Source organism: Mesoplodon mirus (genome assembly GCF_964341445.2).
Source record: "Mesoplodon mirus genome assembly, chromosome: 4".
NCBI lineage: Eukaryota > Metazoa > Chordata > Mammalia > Artiodactyla > Ziphiidae > Mesoplodon > Mesoplodon mirus.
Window position 1 is genome coordinate 108,064,951 of NC_138979.1, and position 21,242 is coordinate 108,086,192.

Sequence of the window (21,242 nt, forward strand, 5' to 3'; positions counted from 1 at the left end):
CTGGCCCCAGCCTTCCCTCGTCCTCGGCGTTCTCGTCCTGATTATTAGCGTTTTTCTTCTCTTTATTTTGTTTCATTTCGCCTTTTGATTTATTGGATCCTCTGGAGGAGGCGAAGGGGGGTTAGGGGTGGGATCCGGGGCTTCCTCCTCACACTAACTCCACTTCTCCCTCGGTTGGCTTGCTACGGTTCTGCTGCCTCCCGCCCGAGCGGGACCTCCCGGCGCCCCCTCAGTCCCCGGCCTCACCGCCCCCTCTCCCTACTCTAAACGCTGCTCTCGGTTCATACTTCTTCATCTTTTAAATTTAAAAACACCCCTCTCCCCAACTTTCAACTCCGTTGTTTCGGCTGGTTTGGTTTCTGTGTGTTCAACTCGTGCTCGGTACTTTTCTCCTTTCTGACTTTGTTTTTATTTGTATTTTCCTCCCTCTTTCTCTCCTGCCTCACCCCCCCCCCCGCCGCCCCCTCCTCCTCCTCTCTCTTCTTCCCTTGGCCTTCTCCCTCTCTCGCGCCTCTATTCCTTCCCCACTTCTCTCCTCTCTGTCTTCTCCCTGCTTCTTTTCCTACCCTCCCTCGGCTCTCCTCGCTCTCTCTCACCTCCTGCGCCCCCCGCCCCTTTGCCGGGTTCTGACAGTACGATGAGCTGCCCCATTACGGCGGGATGGACGGAGTAGGGGTGCCTGCTTCCATGTACGGAGACCCTCACGCGCCGCGGCCGATCCCACCGGTTCACCACCTGAACCACGGGCCGCCGCTCCACGCCACGCAGCACTACGGCGCGCACGCCCCGCACCCCAATGTCATGCCGGCCAGCATGGGATCCGCTGTCAACGACGCCTTGAAGCGGGACAAGGACGCGATCTATGGGTAAACCAACCTCCACCCCCTCCCGACCCAGCGTACTGTGTGAGTGAGAGTGCGAGTGTGTGTGTGTGTCTCCGTGGGGGGGATGAGGGGGTGGACGACCAAGTGGGGAGTTATTTCTCCTTAGGGTAGGGGGGCGGAAACCGCTGGCCTTAGGAAAGGACAGGGAAGGGGGCCTGCTCTTCTGCCCCTTGCGTGTAAGTCCTGGGGAAGATTTGGCTTCCTCCACCGCCACGGCCCCGTCACTCCGGACCCCAGAGCCGGGAGTGACTGATTCCTCAGAATCTGGCCAGGGCCTTCTCCCCAAGGACGGGATTCCTGGCCAAAGGACGCAGAGCTGGTCCTTCCAGGCCCCTTAACAGAGGCCCCGACGAAGGAGAAAGTTTCCTGCCGATGAGGAGCAACTTTTTTTTCCTTTTCTGTTTCCTACCGAGAGTCTGGGAGTCACTAAATGCAGTTGGAGCTGGGATCAGGGCTGCTTCTGTCGGCCAGGAAGTCCTAATCACCCTCTTCTTAATTCTCTGTAAATAAAGGGGGCAGACCTTGAAGTGCAGCGGGGTGGAAGGGGCTGCTGCTTGCACAGAGCAGCTCTTGGGGGGAGTAAGGGAGATGGCTGGAAATTATTTTAAATTCTGAGAGAACTCGGGGAGGGATGGGGGTGCACGGCCCCAACATGTACCACTCGGGCCCTCCCAGCTGAGGGTAGGTGGGGAAGGCTGCGGGATGCCGAGGGGAGGGGACAGTGTCGGTAAACAGCAACTGCGCCTGAAGCCGGAGGCCGCAAGCATCCCGAGGTGTAGCTAAACCGCCCGGAGGAACACAAAGGACAGGCGCACACGCACACTTCCAAGTTTTAACACTCGATTTATTTATTTTCGCCAGCTGGAGAAATGTGGTCTTTGAAAGGAAGCTCTCGGCGTGTACCATTCCTATTATTTTGGTCCCCTCACCCGGGCTTTACTAGAAGTGGAGCAAACAAGTTTATAAGGCAAGGGGGTGGAGAGGTTAGACTGAGGAAAATATCACTTCGGGGGTGTGTGTAGGTGAGCCTTGGGCCTCCTCTGAAATGCCCATTAAAATGCGGAGTTAAAGCAATTTTGGATTTCACGGAGTGTTCCTCTCTTGGGAGGTCAGGGCTGGGTCTCAGGGTTTGGTTGGGCGGCCTCTGTCGTGCGGGGAGTGGGTCTGGATCAACACCGGGCTCCGGACTGCCTGAGCCTATTGGCTGTTTCATTACGTTCGAACCGAGGCTCTTTTTACTTGGCGGGCTAACTGGCCAGGGGCTTCTCCGACCAGATCTGAGGGAGTCCTGAGCTGAGGGAAAGGGCCAGGCCGTTTTTCCTTTCTGTTTCTGGCCCAGGCTCGGCTGGCTGAGGAAGGGTTGTAAAGTATGATGCGTGCCTGTGGTAGAAAGGAAGGAATCCGAACCCTCCAAACTTGTTGATTACAGTTCTTGCTCCTTCCCCTCTGCACCCCGTCTCCGTGTGTGTGTCTCTGCGTGGCGCTGCCCGTTAGGCACCCGTTGTTTCCTCTGTTAGCTCTGGTCTTTGAGAAGTGCGAGCTGGCGACCTGCACTCCCCGGGAACCCGGAGTGGCTGGCGGAGACGTCTGTTCCTCCGACTCCTTCAACGAGGACATCGCGGTCTTCGCCAAGCAGGTCCAATCTTCCTGACCCACTCACCCTCCTGCAGCCCCTCACTCCCCCTCCCCTTTCCTCAGAGCTTTACTTGAAAGAGAAGGAAGAGGCAGGGACACCCGATCTGTTCCTCCGGCCCCAGTCCTCGCTCCCCATCCTTGAGCCTGGAGGCAAATTGGAAGAAGAGATAAATATGGGTGTTTGTTTTTCCCCCCAGCCAGGAATACAGGGGCTCGACCCTCGAATTAAAGTTGACCTGCTCCTAATCTGGGGCTTGGCCTTTTCCCCCGCCTGCAGCTACTTGAACAAGAATTGGGGATAGGGGCTTTGAGGGCCCCGAGAGTGCCCGGGAGGGAAGGAAGCTGGGCGCCTTTCGGGGCTGTCGGCGCCGGCGCGGAGGTGAGGGAGGCTGCGAACCATAGCCCCGCGGATGGCAGGATAAGGGGGGACTTGGACCCAGAGAACGGCCCTGAGTTCTCGGCTACAGCTCAGAGGTTCCAGGTACCCCTAAATGGGGCCAGAACTAGGAGGCCCTGATTCTTTTCCAACCGACCCCATTGACTGGAGGCACTAGTTTGTTTCATGTATTTTACCAAAGCCCCTCTCCTCGTCTCCGCCACTGCCCCTCCACCATCCCCACTCATACACCACGGTTTAGTCGGTGACAGGGTTTCTCTTCTTTTAAATGGAGTGGTAATTCATGCTGACTTTTCCCTGCTTCCTATAGGTTCGCGCCGAAAAGCCACTTTTTTCCTCAAATCCAGAGCTGGACAATTTGGTAAGGCTCACTGTTTCTTGCCTTTCCCCAGCCTGGGCCCCTTTCCTTGCCCAGAAGCACACGCTTTTCCCCGGAGCTCCGGAGAGTTCGAGCAGAGCCCTCTTTTGAAGCTCCAGAGCTACGGGGAGGAAGGGAAGAGCTTAGAGCCCCTGCCGGGGAGCTGGGAGTGAGGGGTGGGTTGGACGTCAGGGCGAGCAGAGCCCAGGGAGGCAGCGAGCGGGGACGCGGCGCCGAGAGCGAGAGCAGGGGATGCGCCCCAGGTCTCGGCCCCGGGAGTGAGGCGGCGAGAAGTGAGTGATTTCCTCTGTTTGCCGGGGCAGGCGGCCGAGCCCCGGGCAGCTAACCCGAAGGAAGTCACCGCCGGCGCGGCGGAGGGCGGGCCGCGGAGGTGGGCGGGGGGGTGAGGGGCAGGCCAGCGCAGGCCACTTTTAGGTGCGATTCTTTTGCTAATTTGCACGATTTCAATATTAAAAGTACTTAAATCCGCTTTCAAAGGCCCTGCCTCACTATTCTTCTTGAGTATTTCCTTCTTTAGTAAGGAAGGATTTCGCAGGGTGTGCTGTTCTAAAAAGCTTTCTCTCTCCAAAGAAGCGACTTTTTTCTTCCTTCCTTCCTTTCTTTCTTCTTCTTCTTTTTTTTATTTTTTTTTATTTTGGCCTGAGGTCGAGAGAGGCGACGTTAAAGAGGACTGAGGCGGAGAAAGAAGGCCTATCCCTAGAAAAGCAGTGCTTGTAAATAGCTCAGTAAACGTGAGGGGTAAAGATATTAAATGCTTCGGCATAGGTTGAGTCAGATTCCTACCCCGTAGCCAATGAGGCAGAGATGATCAGTAATCACTTGGTTTTTCTGACGATTTCTTGATGTGTGGGCTTTGCCTGGCCACTTGCCTGTGTCTTCTCCCAGCCCCATTCCCTCACCATCCCCCACTAGAAACCTCCGAGTCACAGGCGTCACAGAGCCTTAACTCCGCACTCTAAACTTTTCTTCCAGATGATACAAGCAATACAAGTACTAAGGTTTCATCTTTTGGAGTTAGAAAAGGTAAGCAGGAAATGACACTCCCCACTTTGATTTGGTCACTTCCCTCTCCTGGTTGGGTTGGGATGTTTTTAAGAAACCTCCAGTCTGAGGGATTGAGTACCTGGAGAGATTCTGAGCAACTTGTTACCATGTGCTTCCTTCACATTGCTCCTCGACCCAGGGCCTCAGAGGATGGGTGAATTAGGACAGCCCTGTCTTTTAAAGTAGCCGCCTCCTCCCTTTTCCCCAGGCGTTCAGGATTATTTTGAAATGCAGCAAACCATTTGTGTTACTGGACATTCAGCCTGCTTGCGTCTCTATTAGGCTCAGAGCGTGCATTAGGTGCTGGCAGAGGGAATCATCCTCGCTGGGTTGTCTTTACATTGCTCTGCAGCTCAATCACTTTCCCCTGGAAACATACAAAATTCCTAGCTTATTGAATCGCAAATGCTAATGTTGTTCCCAGTTCCAGCATTCTAATGTTTTGATTTTATCATCAAATCGGATTTTCCCAGTCTGAACCCAGTTATTTCCAGTCCTGTTTCTGCTCCCTTCATTGTAACTTGTTGCTCAGGGAAGTCTCTGGAGAATAATATCTGCTACAACAATTGCTCTATTGTTTCCTCGCCTTCAACTATTACACCCATTAATTAGAGTTAGTTTGGAAGACATAGCACTGTTGCTCTTTCCAAAGGTAACCTTGCAACCTGATATTTTTTCCCTTTAAAAATGAAACAAACCCATGAAAACAACAAAAACAATACAAGCTGAACCCTCCACCTTGACCCTCCTTCTAGGTCCACGAACTGTGTGATAACTTCTGCCACCGGTACATTAGCTGTTTGAAGGGGAAAATGCCTATAGACCTCGTCATTGATGAAAGAGATGGCAGCTCCAAGTCAGATCACGAAGAACTTTCAGGCTCCTCCACAAATCTCGCTGACCATGTAAGTCTGTGAGCCTTTGGCATTCTTTTAAGACCACTGGGCAAAGCATTTTTGAAAAATTTGTTGTAACCTCTAGCTCCACTGACTGAGTTTTCTTTTTAAATAATCTGGTCTCTCTGGGGGTCTTTTTCTCCCTTTCTCACTACTTCTGCCATACCTTTCATCTCCATTTCCCCTTTCTTGGACCCCCTCCTTATTTATGTTGAGAACCAAAGAAACCAGGGAGTCGATAGAGTGATTTGTGCTCTTAATGTGTAAAGTTTCCTGGATTTGGTGACTTGAGTGTTAGCAAATCGTCTGTTTGATATGGTGACCACTGCCTTTTCTGCTTTCTCAACTCTGTAATCATTGCAGCAGGGAGAAAGAGGCAAGAAAGCTAGCTGGACAGGATGGGGGAGAGAGAGGACTGAAGGAAAAGAGAATTGGGGAGCGAGGGGCTGATTTCTCAGTCTCTTGCAGAGATGACAATTCTGAGAACTACTGGCAATCTTGCATTGCATTCGAAATAAAAGGAGTGAACCTATTATAGTTTTCTGAGCTTTTGCCGTATAGAAACTTACTGTCAGTATATGGACTTATTGCCAAGTGTGTGAGGCATCTTCATAATAAAAGGCAGTAACCTTGATGAAACAAATATTAACAATGTATTATAGAAAGCTGAAGGGAATTGTGATTGAGTAACCATAGGTTAGTGGTTGAATTTTAACACAAACAGTTGGTGAATGAGGACGGAGAGTAGAGTAAGGAGGGACTGTATGTGTCAGGCCAGGAACGGAGATTTCTTTCTATTCTCTCTGTTTTTAATCCTATTTTGGAACTGATCTAGTGAGTCTGATGCAAAAAAAAAAAAGCATATGTAGTGAGACTGAAAATTTGAAAAAGAAGCAAAGAGAAGAAAGATTGCAGCTGGTAGGAAAGGCAGGAGTGGCGAGGTTAAAGAGTGGGTGTGAACAGCAGTTTATTTATAGGAACCCAAGCCTGGGGGTGGGGGAGACGGTGTGTATAGATTATAGTCGATTGAACTCACAACCTAAATGATATAGGCTATAGTCTACTAACTTGGTGCCTGAAATATTAATTTAACACTCCGTGGAGTTAAATGGGCATCGAGGCTTGAAGGCAGTTTGTATCACCACCATCACCCCCCAGTCCTGGGTGTTAAGTGAAAAGAGTTGAGATGCCTTGAGAATAAGTTTCTCCCCCGCCTTCTCCAAAGGTTTTGAAAATGTACAGTCACAGATTTTAATTATTAGCCTTTGTGCTGTATGGAAAACCATACAGCCTAAGGACAAAAGTTAGAAAGAAAGAAAGGAGAAAAGAAAGAAAGAAGAAAAGAAAACCTCAGTCCTGAAGTCCAGTTCTGAGACAGAATAAATACTGTGACGTTGAAAGCTCCCATGCCTACCTTTCCTCTTGTCTTTTCCCGTCATGACGGAGGAAACGTTGGGGAGCTCTTTTGTATATTGAGTGTGTTCTCTGAAATCAAACGGGTACAGCAAGCAGCTATGGAAAGTTTATTTGCTGATATGTGGCTATATGATGTGTGGTTGTGGTCTGCAAGGCATGACACTCTGTTCAAAGTGTTTGTTGTTGTTGTCATTTACTTGTTTATTTTCATTGCTTCCTGTTTCTATATTCATATGCATTTTGCACTGTTGGGGGGAATGGGACGAAATCTAGTTACATGGTTTTGTAGGATGAGAAGTTCACAGTTGTCTGCAGCCAAAAGCTTTTCTTGTGCCATTTCTAGGGGTCTTGACTACTTGGTTTTCTAAAACAGTTTCTTGGCAATTGTTTTTTCAAGTGGATGTATGGGACTAGAGCATGCTGATGTTTACATAGAAGAGATAAGGTAAACTAGGCTGTTTATAGTATTGGCTGATAGACAATGCCAATTTATGGAACTATTGTAATATTAAATTACACTCAAGCAAGAAGTTGTACCTAGGAAGAGAGTGCTTTAATAATGTAACAATCATCATCTTTGAATAAAAGAATCAACTGGAACATTTGTTGCTTCTCTTTGAAGCCCGCAGTCAAGTAAATATGACAACTGATTTATTTTGAACCCATGAGGTCTTGCCACCTCATTGGGCATCATAATTTAAAACCTTTTATTTCCTAGAGTCTGAACTATAACATTTTTACTTTAGCCCCCTGCTATTTGTTTTGAAAGGAAGCAATAATTTGTTCCACCAGCAAACTGAGTGGGAAATGGCGAAGTTTGCCATGGACTTGAATTGTATGCAGGAGGTGAGAGGAAATCTTGGAGAGTTTTTACCATTTTTGATATTTCTGTACCATAGGTATATGGAGTGTATTCATTCCCATGCCTCCCCCTACAAAGTGAATCCTCTTATGCTTCAGCGTCTTCTGCAAGCTTGCCCTCCTCCTCAACCCCCCAGCCACAAAAAAAGTGAAAATACCTCAGACCCACTACCTGAAAAGTGGTAGAGCGGGACATTTTCAGCATGTAAATGTATATCCAATTTGAATCTCCAGGTTTACTTTTTCATTTGCTTTGATATGCATATTTAATACATTGCCCCAGGCTGGATCTCATTTGGTGCACGCTAGTGCAGGGGTGATGATGAGCCACTTCAGAAGGACCAAGACAGCGTGTTGTTTTCTCTGTTTTATCTGTTGGCCCACTATTCTGATCTACTGGCTTCCTCGTGGTTTTATTTGCACATGAAATGCTGAGAGCATTTCAATTTATTGGCTATGAATAATGACAGCTAAAAAAGAAGTGTAGTTTAATTTGTTGTGTGCCAAGGTTTCTCTTCTGGAGGTGACAGTTTGTGACAGCTGTTTGACACCCCCAAAACACATACACCTCTATCCTTATTAAGTGGTATCAAGCTACTTTGTGTGTGTGTGTGTGTGTGTGTGTGTGTGTGTGTTTAAGGAAGGAGCGGGCAGGGAGAGAGAGAGTGAAAGAGAGAAAAGAAAGAACAAGTGTGTGATTCTGCGTAGTGGAAAGCAGAGAGAGAAGCATCAGGAGCAAAATATTAGGAACCAAGAGAGCTTTTGATTTTTTTATTAAAATTTTTAAAAATAGAAATATGTAAAAGTAATTGATATAAATATCTTGAAAGCAAGTATTTTTGGCTGACTTTTAAGAATGAGTTTTACATACTATTGCTTAGTAAATGAGGCTGTTGTCATGCTGATTTCACATTCCATAATTTTATATAAATAATCTGATGTAACATAGATGCATTAAAAGAAGACAGCGCTAATGTCTTACCTTCCATACGTTAAATTCAGTGAAGATACTGAATTTGTTCATTTCTTATTGACACTTACATGATGGGCATACTGATAAAAGGAAGTTTGGAATTAAATAGAAAATAAAATTTGCAACATTGGCTACTATTTTGTCATGTTTAGTAGATTCATAGTGAATGCTTGCTAACATTTTTAATATTATAAAGTCTTTTATACTCTTACTATAAAATAAGAGTAATTTTTATAGGTAGGAAACAGCTATTACAGTATTCTTTGGGATATTAGGGAGAAAAAATATGGTGGTGAAAGGAGGTAGAACTCTATTTTCCAGCTGCAGTTCATGTTAAGTTTCCCAGACGTTCAAATTTATTATGTTTAAAATAAACATGTCAAGTAACCAATTCTTGAAAAAAAGTTTCAACTTGAAAACTGTTGTGGCATGATCATGCTTTTCCTAGTCTGTACTATTTCTGAATAATAGGTGATATCCACATTTTCTACTTTACGTAATTTCAGATCGGGTCTTCAGCTCTAGTGCAGACAAATGATGTATTTTATTTGTCTGCACTGTAATATCTTTATACGTATAAAGATATTACATATCTTTAGATCATGTTTAGATAAATGAACTATATTTGTTTTTCAAATATATGCTCTGACCTAAGCTCCATTCACCTGAAGTGCATACAGTAATATTGTTATTCCTAATTAATGTGCATAAGGAACTACATTTTATTTATTTATTTTTGGATGAATTAAGTATAGGGAAGAAAATACAATTGTATCTACTAACAGTTAATGGCAGGTGCCTGAAAATTGAGTGGCTCTGATAACCTGACTACTAAAAGAAAAATTATTTTAATTTCTACGTTGAAAGCTGTATTTTAAATGAAAATATTCTCTTGTTTTCTTTTGCATCTCTGAATATGTCAAATTTATTTGTCTGTACAGTTTTTAAAAATGGGTTAAGTCAAAGGGAAGAATCCCTGGAACCTTGCTTCTGACAAAATTCAGGCAAGTGTCTGAAAAATCAGCCGGGAGTGGGCAGTGAAGAGAGAGATAGGTTTAAGTGATTGGTCTATAGAATATCAAGGGGTAATATTTGGGATTTGACTAACATTAATAATATGAATGATTTATTTTATCAGATAGTTTCTTACATTCTAGTGTAAGATCAGACCTCACGGTGTGTTATCCAAGGTCTCGGGGGATCTGTTCCGGGAAAGTTCTACCTCTGAGTTCCGTCTACCAACTCAAGGACACCTGGCTGGGGGCATGGGCTTTCTTTTGCTGTTGTGTAGTTTCTGGTGGTTGATGGCTTTTCTGTCAATTTCCCATCGAGAATAATTTTGTTATTGAAATCATGTAGGTTGTGCAGTTGGCGTCTGCTTTCAGAGAAACTGATGAGATGAAATTAAACAAAGGTGCAGTTGACAACCACAGACATTCACTATCAGATTAAAACTTTGATATATTAAAAATTCATTTTCCCTTTTTTTTTCAGGCTAAACGTCCTATACAGTATCCCAACACAATTCAAAATTATAGGAGACATTTTATAACATGATAACACACCAACAATAGATTTCTGTCTTCTCTAAAAGTTGCTCCCTTAGATGGAGGAGGAATCATTTGCAAAGAGTACCTGCCACTTCTGTGAGAGTTGCCCACATATTAATTCCCAAAGCCTAATAGAGGGTGGAAGCCGGGAGATGAGGGAAAGACCCTGGCTCTATTTACATTTTTAAAGAGTGAGTCCGTGTTCTGAAAGCACACACAGTTCTCCTGAGTTCTTATGTCAACTTTAGAATAACAAAGTTGAAATTCCACCATTTTTTTCAAACTGTACAATTAACGTTTTTAACTTTTGTAGGCTTGACTACCTCATGATAGGAGTCTTTCTCTTCTTTTTAAAAATAATTTTTGCACAATGTTAATTAGGAGTTAAAACATCTTAAGGCAATAGGAAATCTGTAAGTTACATGAATTATGTGTACTGATACAAGCATAGCTTGCCTTTATTGTGTGAACATCTCGAGTCAAACTAGTTTTGCATGGTCCGTTTGCTGATTAAAATATGTTTATATATTTTTATTCTTACTTTCTAACTACAAGTACATATTCTGAATTACTTTACAGTATTTTCCAAGTTCATGGGTTTTTTTTTGGCTTGGTGTCATATATCGTGTTTTAGTTGTGTAGTTCTAGAAAATCAAATGCTTTAAGTATTTTTTAATAATAGAAATAAGAAGTGGAAGTGACCTTAGGGATTATTTTGTCTGACTTCTTAATTTTAAAGAGAGAAAGGAAACAAGTCCCAGGGAAATGAAGTTCATCACCTGAGGTCACATGACAGTTGGAGGTGGCACCCTTGAGTCTTAACTCCAATTTAAGGCTCTTTCTCCTATACCACATCCATGGCATCACCTTTTCATTTGGGGTCTAAGATGAGTTTCGGATTATTTTAGGTAAACTTGTGTGTAGTATAGCTTCTTTTTTTACTCCTAGAAGCTTAATACATTTTACTTTCCCATTCGGTTTTGTATTTGTTTAGAAATGCTTACACATTTTACTCCATTGTCTTTTTGTAATGGAAGAACCATGAGCTGTGTGGAATCATTTCAATGATCCCGCCAATTCAATGGGACTTGTTAAGTCTTGTCCTATAGGCAGCACCCCCCCGCGAAATGCCATAATGGTGTAAAACATTATAATTTCCACCATATCTGCAACCTCAACAAAAGAGGCACGTGGAGGATTTGCTTTCTATGCCCAGAGACGCCTGTCCTCTCTATGCTCTTTCCTAGATTTAGCAAAATTCAATGATGGTGCTAAATCAATTGTTTTTTAACTTTCAAGGGAAAAAACACTGGCAGAATTGTGTTTTCTAGGGAAAGCTGTGTGTAAATGAGAAACAGAGGAGAGCAGCAGAGTGATCTCCTGTGGCCCCGCTACTACAAGCTCTCCCCATCTTGTCTCCTGCTTTTATATTAATTACAACTTGCATTATCAGCTGTGAGTCTGTAACCCAGCAAATAGAAAATACCGCCCCTGGAGACCTAGCTTCTTGTATCTATTTTCCATCTTCTTCTATTGTGCTCCACTCAGTATTCACTGCTTTCCTCCTGCTAACACCGCTCTTTAACGCAATTACGTAAGAGCAAGAAGAGTACCATATTTGACTCCTAATGATTAAAGCCTCTGGGAATAGAAGCATGTTTCCTTCTTGCCCTCGGATGTCTGCATGATACTTTTGGCTGAAGAACAGGACATATATTGTGGAATGCATCTACCTGACTACTCACCCACACACGTGCCCACAGAAAGCATTTCTCTTTATTTTTCTACGTACGTCATGTGTTTTACATGCTTTCATATGCCACTTTGGTTTCAAGATTCACTAAACTTCTGCATATAATTTGGCAGAAAGCCAGGCAGTTATTCTTGAAAGATGTAAACTTGGAAACTGTCTAGGGAGGGAAAAGAAGAAGAAGAAAGGAGTTGTGATACAAACAAATATTTCAGTCTGAGAACAAACCAGTGTTATGGGTAAAGGACTATATTGTATCTATCCATGTTGCTTCTGAAGTTTTTTTAGGGAGGAGATAGCTGTTTTTTATTGGCCAAATTATCAATATGTGTCTTTGATCAAGTCACCAGGGTGTAGCTGAATACAGAAAACTTTGGGGTAATTCTTCAACCTTGAAACCTCAGAGGCGTTCAGCTGTTTTTCCTACTTTATAGTTAGATGAATATCCTGGTACTAGCTTGTGTCAGTCTCTCAATCTAGATCATAAACCTTGAGACACTCTATGGAAATAAACATCTTGTGACACTTTTGTAGGACAGCATCTTTGAGGATGTGAGGGAGATAAGGCGGAAGAGACGGGGGCATGGTGGGTTAGATAGTGAACTTGAGCAAATTTCAGGACTGGGCTGAAAACCCAAGACCCAACTCGTTTGGAGGAACCGGCTGCTCTAAAAGTAATATTTGCTTACGTGGCCTATTTTTCATCCCTTTGGTTTAGAGACCACCTCCTCCAGAAAACCAGGGAAGGAAATCAACTGAATTATAAACTAGTGAGGCCTGACTTTAAAACTCAGTACAGGTTCGACTGATGGGGACAGACCAGTGCTCTTCATTGCAGGAAGTCCTTCTGAGTGATCCCTTAAAATCATTCTAGCACCCAAACAGGAAAACTCGCTGGACCTTCATTTGAACGATTATATAATAGCTATTAGATGACATTTGCCTTAAAACATAGTTGAGGTGTTAGTGGTTAATTATTGTAATTTTCACGAGGGGTAAGGAGCTTTTATAGCAGCCAGCTTAATAAAAAGCCTGCGGTGCATAAATTTACATCACTTGCTGTGTACACTGAAAAGTTTAGCTTAGGTGACTGTGTTGCAGAAATTGCATTTTCTAAAAGAAGGCTCTAGCCAGTGTTGTTGCAGGACTAAACTCACACCATGCTATTCTTTGTTTGTTTCTTCCTTCCTTCCTTCCTTCCTTTCTTTCTTTCCTTCTTTCTTTCTTTCTTTTTCTTTCTTTTCTTCTAGCTCTTTATCTGATTACCGTCGGCAAACAGCTGACGTGAAGAGGTTGCAAATCTTGAAGAGTCCCTGTATTCTGTTTGCTTTTAGCTTGAAACTATTGGAGGGCTTTCTAATTTAGATAAAAAGAGACATCACAGGCACTACTTTGTCTTCATACAGGCAGCAGAGAACCTTGGTTTTCATTTTATTCTGCTCGACTTTGTTCCCTAATCTACTTTCGAAAACGTATCTTTACTTTAGAGATCTATACCTGTGCCATATTCACAGTCACAAAATTTCTGCTTAAGGCTTTCCCTCTGAATCCGTGGCTTGCATGATAGCAGTGTCAGCAGCATTATTTGATAGAGGTATCATTAGTCTCTAGAGCTTTGGGTCATATCACCATCTATCAAAAATGCTAAGTATTAATTTACAGTGGTTTGTAGCAGATCTGTAGAGGCAAACATGTTTTTTGTTGTTCTTCTTCCAAATGAGACTCGCTCCCTATTTTGTCTCACCTTGGTTTCTTGATTTTATTTTGGTGAAGTTTTATGTTCTATTTGTACATTATAGGGTTGAGGTTGAGAAAAATGACAGACTGATTTTTTTCTGGATAAACTATATATAATGACAACACGGCAAGGTTGTTTTCAGATGGTCAAGATGTTAACATGTTGCCTACAGGCATGTGAGTCTGAGTCCTTAGTCACCAATTCTTGTAAGAAGAAGTAGTGTACTTTGAGAGATTGCTGGGGCTTTTTAGACTATTTTGCCCCCAAACCATTGCCCCACACCCCGGAACAAATTTGCTTGCTAGTAGCTCTGTGTGCTTAGTTAAAGTCATTGCATACAGGTGACAAGTGTACAGCTCTGTCCTTAAGGCTGGTCTGTTTCATGTGCTGTTCCTACTCTCCATTTCTGCCAGAGGAAATTCCATCTCTTGCCTGCCTTCATGTGGTGCTGATAAAGTCCTTCCTGTACATTAGAATTCCTGTTTTCCTTTAAGCAACAGCAGGGTATTGGGAATGATCAGGAAAGGGGAGGAGGAACAGGAGAAGAATACACTCAGCAAAGTAGCGTGAGCTATAACTCTCGGCTTACCTTATGTGTCCTTTAAAACAAGCAGTTCTTCCAGGGAAAAGCACTGCTCTGTGACTTTAAACCTTCCATGCAGCTCAAAAGGAAGTCTTATCCATCTTATTAGATGGGTTACAGTTCATAGTTGTTTCGTTTTCTGATTGTTGTTTGTGCAAATTAAAGCAGAAGGTATTGATGCAGTGATTAAATATTATTGTCTCTGTTGGTTGTATAATAAGTTGACGATAATTTTGAGAGTTAGTAGGGCAGTGTATTTGATGTGAAGGTCTGTCCCATACATTCTACAGTCTGTGAATTTTATAAGGGAGTCATAGAGTTTTGTAGATGTTAATGTTCTGAAGTATTTGGTATCCAAGAGCACTGGGACCTATTTCTTGGAAGAGTGTGCCCTAATTAAGATAGCAGGCTTTTAGATTTTTAAGGAGGCCTTTTTTTCCCTAACTTTAAAAATTCACTTTATTGAGGTATAATTTGTATATAATAAAATGCATCTGTTTTATAAGCATCTATTTCAGTTGGTTTTAGCAAATGTGTACACTGATGTACCCATCACTTCATCATGATTTTAGAGCATCTTTTCTTTCTTTTGGTACCTATTGCTGAAAAGACAACATACTGTAACATGGCATCTATATGTGCCTAATTCCCCAAATACTAATATGTACGTATTTTTTGTCTCTCTCTGCACCTTTCCTCTTGATTCCTCATTTATGGCTGAAATGGTAACTGTGGAAAAATTCCTTGGCCTCCTGACATCAGAATCCTGCATCTTGGCGAGACCACGATGATGCAACTTCCACCCACTCAGCAGGCACTCCAGGGCCCTCCAGTGGGGGCCATGCATCCCAGAGTGGAGACAACAGCAGTGAGCAAGGTAAAAGGTCAAGCATTCTCCCTGTGCAAAGTGGGCATGACTAAAATAACTTCAATATTTTATGATATTGGTACATCTGCCTCCCTGTAAACAGGAGAGTGGCGGGTTAGGGAGTGTAATCAGCTGCTATTTAGGGAGAGAGTATTTCCTTTCCTTAACTTACATTACTTACAAAAAACAACCAAACAAAAAAAAGGCCAAAGTGAGATGTCTAATCTTTAAGCAGGCATTACAAGAACAATCGATTAGTTCTGCCAATTCTTTTACAAATTTGGTTATCTGCACTTTACTCCTGTGTGTAAGTAAATAGAATGACAGATCTACTTTGCTGCTATGATGCAGTAGTTTGAATTATACTATAAATGGGATATTTTATTCGTAACATCAACTATAAGGGTTTTCTGTAATCAGGCAATGTTGCCTCTAAAGCACACATGATGCAAAAATCTGTTCTTATTAGCTCCAAAGTACTGTGTGAATTTTATTATGGAATCGTATTTTGGGAAGGTGGATTTTGAAATTCTTAGATTATTTGTCCCCATTTCCATTCAGCTGATGTGGTGACTTTTGTCACAAATCCTAAAAATTAGAATAATCTGAAGGCAAGGGGGATGTCAACTACAGGTGACAAGGAAGCCTAGAGTAATTTAGAATAAATTTTACCATTTAAGACTCACCTATCACACAGAGAGCAATTATATATTGGTAGGGATGACTCTTCTGTGGCTAAAATAATAATTTAAAAGAAGATGCATTATTGAATGTGGGCCAGGAAAGTGGATAGATTTTACTTTTTAATATTTTACATTAGATGGTGTCTGATCTCCTAGGTCTATTTCATCTCTATTATGACTGTGTTTATGGCCACAGTATTTAAGCATTAGACAGTCTTCCAAGTGGAGGACAGTTTAACAGCTTGAGCTGTAGTCATATATGCCATTTAGAAAAGGGTGGTTGATGTAGGGCGAGTGCCTTTACTCCTCCAAGTTCCTGGCCATGGATTTTGGATTCTTAGTATTCTAGAAGAGTCTAGAAAAGTGGCCCTTCTAGGATGCCATTAACTTATGAATGGGTCCAACTTAGAATCTAGGTTTAAGCAAGTTGCAACTAACACAGAAATGAATACTATCAGATGGTAAATTGTGGAAGGACTTGTGAACTCTATCTGTTTAGGCTTTCTATACTGTTTTTATTAGACCACTTAGATTGTATGTAAGAAAACTAAACTATAAGGCATTTTGAAGATGAAATGTATATACATTCAGTAGATCTGCAACGCTGTGGCTTCCCTGTGTTTCCACGTCATGGAGAAGGACTTGGTGTGGTTAAATCTGAAAAGCTTTCTAAGACTCCGCCCTTCCCCTCCACCCCAAATTACTGTGCCACAAAGGAGGGAATGTATTTATTAATAAAAGCAAATTACCCTAAACATGGTACGAGAGAGGGGGAAAGGAGAAGCAGACTTAATGGTCTAATGAGGCTATCTTCCAAAGACTGTTGTGTGTGAGGCTCGCTTTGACCTTTCACTTTGCTCAGGAGCCTGGCGCTTCATTTTTCACATTCTTGCAATTACGTTAACGCTTCAAGCATTTCTGACTCAAAGTCAGCTAGCAACACCAGGCATAACTCGACACTGTGAGTTTTTCTCCTCTCTGTAGATTCATTAACAGGTCACCAAGGTCCCAACTGAAATTTAAAACTGACTGGTTCAGTTGGCTTGGTTGAGTTATGGCCGGCAAGGTAGCAGGAGAGGACCAGAAAGAAGGGAAGGCAGAGAAGGAGGACCCTGAGGTTTGGAGCACAGGACAGCTGCGGCCACGGCCAAGGCATAGAGTTTTATCATTTTGGTTAGTTTTGCTGGCTTATTATTTTTGCTTTTGTTTTTGGTCGGGAAAGAGAAAAACTCTGAGACCAATACATTGGGTAAAAACCATAACGCACAAACCTCTGTGTTGTGGGTAGCTGCACCCACTGATGCCATGTTGAAGGATTTGATCCCTGTAGGATTTTGTTCCTTTAATCATATCTCCGTGGGATTAAAGAATGGACATGGTAGCTTATGTGTTTTGAGTACGAGGAAGTCAGTCATTTTACTGTATTAAAGTGTGAGGGACAAAAAAAGTTATGATTCCTAGAAAATGGAGACTCTCTTGGCATGGAGAATTTCCTACCTGGCTGACCACATCAGTGACTCCAAAACACATGTTGAAGGGTATTCTATATATGTTTTCAAGGTATTTTGTCCCACCAAATTGTCCAGAGTAGCTTTCTATGGGAAAGATTAATTATCTGCTTCAGGGCAAAGTCAACAGAGATATTGACTGAAATCACATATGCTTATCCTAGGTTAAATCTTAGGGTCGATGTATAATGGAAAACCTACGAAGGAAATTTATGTTCTCCGTATTAAACATATTAAAGTGTTTCATTGGAAACCAAGCATTTTAGTTTAGAAAAGAGTTTTCTTGCTTATTCAGAATTTATTAGCACAACAGGCATATGGAAAACCGTAAAATGATTCAGTTTCAAAACAAATTATGATAAACAGAAAAAATAGGGATGAATTGTACTAAAGACAATGTTTTCATACACATTTTAAATTAAACTTTAATAGCCATATGCTGTAAAACAATATATGCATTTATGTTGCTTTATAATTTGGGGAATATTTCTACTAAAATGAGTCATACACATCTTTACTTTGGAACTTAAAAATATCTCATTATTTTATGACTTGATAGGGAAAGAGCTACAGTTACACAGGTGAAAGGTCATCTTTTCCTCCTCCGTGTTTGTGCAGCAAACCAAAAGGAGGGGGAAAAATCAAATTTTAAAAATATTCTAAGAAACAAACTTGATAAAATGTGAAACCTGACCTTACTATCTTTTCCACACAGCACATGCCTAGCAGTAAACTACATAAATAGGAACCAGACTAATTCACTCTGATTTCTTTGGCTAAAAGCAACTAAAGGAAGGGAGTTTATCTTGTTAGTCACATGAAAATGAAGAAAAAAATCTGGTTTTTCAGGAATAAAATTAGGGTGCAGACTGGGACTCTGGGGAAGTAACTGGCCCTCTTTGTGTCTGGCTTCCCATCAGTAAAATTGGGCTTGATAATAAGGCTTGGGGTCCCTAATTCTGTACCTGATGAGTCAAAAGCTGCTTTGTATTTCATTGTGGGTTTTGCCAGAGTAAAGACTAGGAAGCAGCCCCCTTGTTCACAGAGCACTTCGAGAGCCTTAGATGAAAGGCACAATATATGTACAAAGTATTATTATTATTGATGGGTTTGTGTAACTCCCATTAACGCTGATGGGAGTTACGCATGTGAATTGGCAAGAGAATAGACCTCTCAGTGTTTAGAGCACATGAAATTTACATTTTTTCCAGTGCTGTAATTGAGATGTTGACAAATTGGAGGATATTGATGAGCCTTTGTTTTAAGTATTTCGTGCCAAGTTTGTTTTATTTTTTCCGGGTTTGAACAATGGTGTGGGTTCAGCAGCAGTGAATAAAAAGGGTAGAGTAAAGATAACTTTGTATTTCAATATTTTGATGTGCCAGTATGAAATAAATTGTCTTAGGCAAATGGAATATGCTGTTTTAATCATTAGCTAGGCATGAAAGAAAAATTGATGTTGACATCTTTGCTGTAAAATTGTTGTAATGGGGCCTTCCTTACAATTCATTTTTGTAAAATTCATTTTGTACATTTTGCAGCAATTGAACAATCCCTGCACTGTGAATAGGCAGGATTCCCAGAAATACCGAGACAGTTGGCCCAGTAACTGCTGAGCTCACACTGCACACCACACGCACGTTAACCATACTGTTGCCAGACCCAGTTTAACCTAAATCCATTAGCATTCGAGCATCTATAAGTCTCTCATCTTTCAGGACACAGGGCTGTACAAGCCAGCATAGTTCCCTTCAACTCTGCCACCTACCAAACTTCTCTGTTGCTGTCTCTTTCTATCACCCAGGCAATGAGACTAGAATTCCATAGCTAGATATTTATTTATTACACAGCTCTTCAGAAATCATAGTGTTGAAATCTAAAAATACCCACTGTAGATTTAGTGTGTTTATAGGTAAGCAAGAGTCTAAGATAGGATTACACTGTTGAGTTATTATATAATGCATGACATAGTATCTTCTCCACCAAAATATTCCAGTTCTATATTTAAAGGAGGAGGGGGGAAAAAAACTCAAACCCACTTATATGGGTCCTGAATATGTTCTACTGGGATTTCTTATTCAGTCTAGGAAAACTCTGTCAATGGAATGTTTTCATAGTGGCGGCAATCTCTTTAAAATAACCCTAAATACAATATGACAGATGCCATCTGGCATAATCTTTTGCTAGTTGCTTTTAACTTTTATTTTTCCTAGAACTAAGTTCATCCAAAACTGGTCACTTACTGCTATGATAAATACGGTGACATTTCTTTTCCTTCCTGTCCTCCTAATTGTATCAGAAGATTCACTGAGAATGTAACTGAGAATCGAACATTGTCACAGAAGAAGCTGTTGTATTATAGAATATTTATGTTGCATTTTCATTCTCCTTTGGCTCCCCAAATAAAGTAAAAGAGAATACTATCCTTTAATCATCAGCAAACATGCAAATAATTTCTGTTGATTTTCTTAGGACTTTTTAGAATAACAACCGTTAGAAATAAAATTAAACTCTTCTAATAAATAAATGCTCTAGGAGCATGAAATGGTGCCCATAAATGCTTAAAGCTTTCTATAATTGCTGTTAATTTTGAGTAATTTCTTCTTATATGTATCAACTTACTTGAAAAACCCAGAGTTGGGATTTCTAGATTTTTTTTTAACTTAGTCATGTAAAGGGATGTCTCCTGATGCCAGTTAGAGTTTAATTTAGAGTAGTAATTAAACTTGAATACTGCCTCATAAACAAAAGATAAACAATAAACCAGCCACGTTCCCTGCTGTTTCATAGCTTTCTTTCCCAGATGTTTTAGCCTGATAATTTTTACACAGTGAACTACCTAACATGGAGTTGTGGACAGAGGTTGAGAAAGAGTTTTCTTTTTTGGTTTTTCTTTTTGCTTTGGTAATCTTTTTTTTCCCCTCCAAAAGTCAAAATGCAGAGGATTTTCCACTATTTAGATTTTTTAAAATTCTGGTAAATACTTAATGCAGATGTGCTTTAAAGATAACTCTAGTTCCTTTCCTTAGGTGTGGTCTCTTTTTTTCCTTTAAAATGAATCTTGTCATGAATATCTTTTACACTTAATAATGTAAAGAAGAACATATTTTTGCTTAAGTAAAACCTTGATAGCAAGTCAGAGAAAGGAAAGCTTGACAATGGAAAAAATTTTCCCCCTTTTCCTCCAGTTTTCATCCCTATTCATTCCCCCGCCATGACCAGTGTTACTTTGTGTCTGTACTCTTCCTTGGGCTACAAGGGTTCTCTCTCCAGTTCTGGACCAGTCCACTGTCAGCCATGATCTTTCTAATTGTCAGGTACTAGTCGGCCGTTCAATGCAGAAGCCATGTTATTTTCACTGGGTGGGGTAATTACTGAAAGCTGAGAATAGCTGCACTAAAGACAGAGGGATACTTTCATGATCCCATTAGCATAAGAGTGGGTAAATTATTCATGCCAAGTGAGGATTCTATGGGGAAAAGTATAGTTAATGCACATAGTTTTTAAATGTATCCCTTTCTGCTCTGAGACTAAATTCTTGTTGGAATCTGTTCTCAGACATTTACGGGAAAGCTCTGGTGGCGTGTTAGATGCAGTTCATCTCTTTCTGTTTGCAGCACTCTCAATAGAGACCATCTGGCAAAGATCCAAAAGGTGATTAAACAAAATGATCAGCTCTTGTTGCTGTGTTACATGTCCAATACTCCGGATTAAAAAACATGACCCACGACAGTCAAGCTAACGTCATGCCGTTTCCCCTTCCCCCTCCCCTTTCCGTGTAAGAATTCAGATGGTCCACAAATGTGTGTGCCATCTTTGTGTCCTTATGGCCCATAATCATGAACAGGTTGTGCAAATGGCTCTTTCTGTAGCACTGTCTGTTCCAGCAGCATAGAAGCATTTCATATTAATTGGGTCAGTCTAATATTCATATTGACATGGGGAAAAATTACTAAAATTTATTCTTATAACAGACAATGAATATGTGTGCTTTCTGCCATGAGGGAAGTGAAATCTGACAACTGGCTTGTGCAACTGATTAATTTTTCTTGAAACTGGAGAAAATCAGAGCATGAG

The 21,242-nt window shown here is 41.7% G+C and overlaps 1 protein-coding gene across 5 annotated transcripts in view; it reads left to right on the forward strand.

Moving 5' to 3' along the window:
- Positions 1 to 21,242, forward strand: part of MEIS2 (Meis homeobox 2) — a 202,538-nt gene that overhangs the window by 918 nt on the left and 180,378 nt on the right. For 4 of the 5 annotated variants that reach the window (XM_082618422.1, XM_082618420.1, XM_082618423.1 and 1 more), the window contains exons 2-7: positions 634 to 866; positions 2,379 to 2,520; positions 3,227 to 3,277; positions 4,268 to 4,318; positions 5,095 to 5,244; positions 14,869 to 14,983. In XM_082618422.1, the coding sequence (XP_082474548.1) occupies positions 634 to 866; positions 2,379 to 2,520; positions 3,227 to 3,277; positions 4,268 to 4,318; positions 5,095 to 5,244; positions 14,869 to 14,983 (742 nt within the window). Of the gene's footprint in view, positions 1 to 633; positions 867 to 2,378; positions 2,521 to 3,226; positions 3,278 to 4,267; positions 4,319 to 5,094; positions 5,245 to 14,868; positions 14,984 to 21,242 lie in introns of those variants that run through there. The other variant, XM_082618424.1, reaches the window with a different exon arrangement.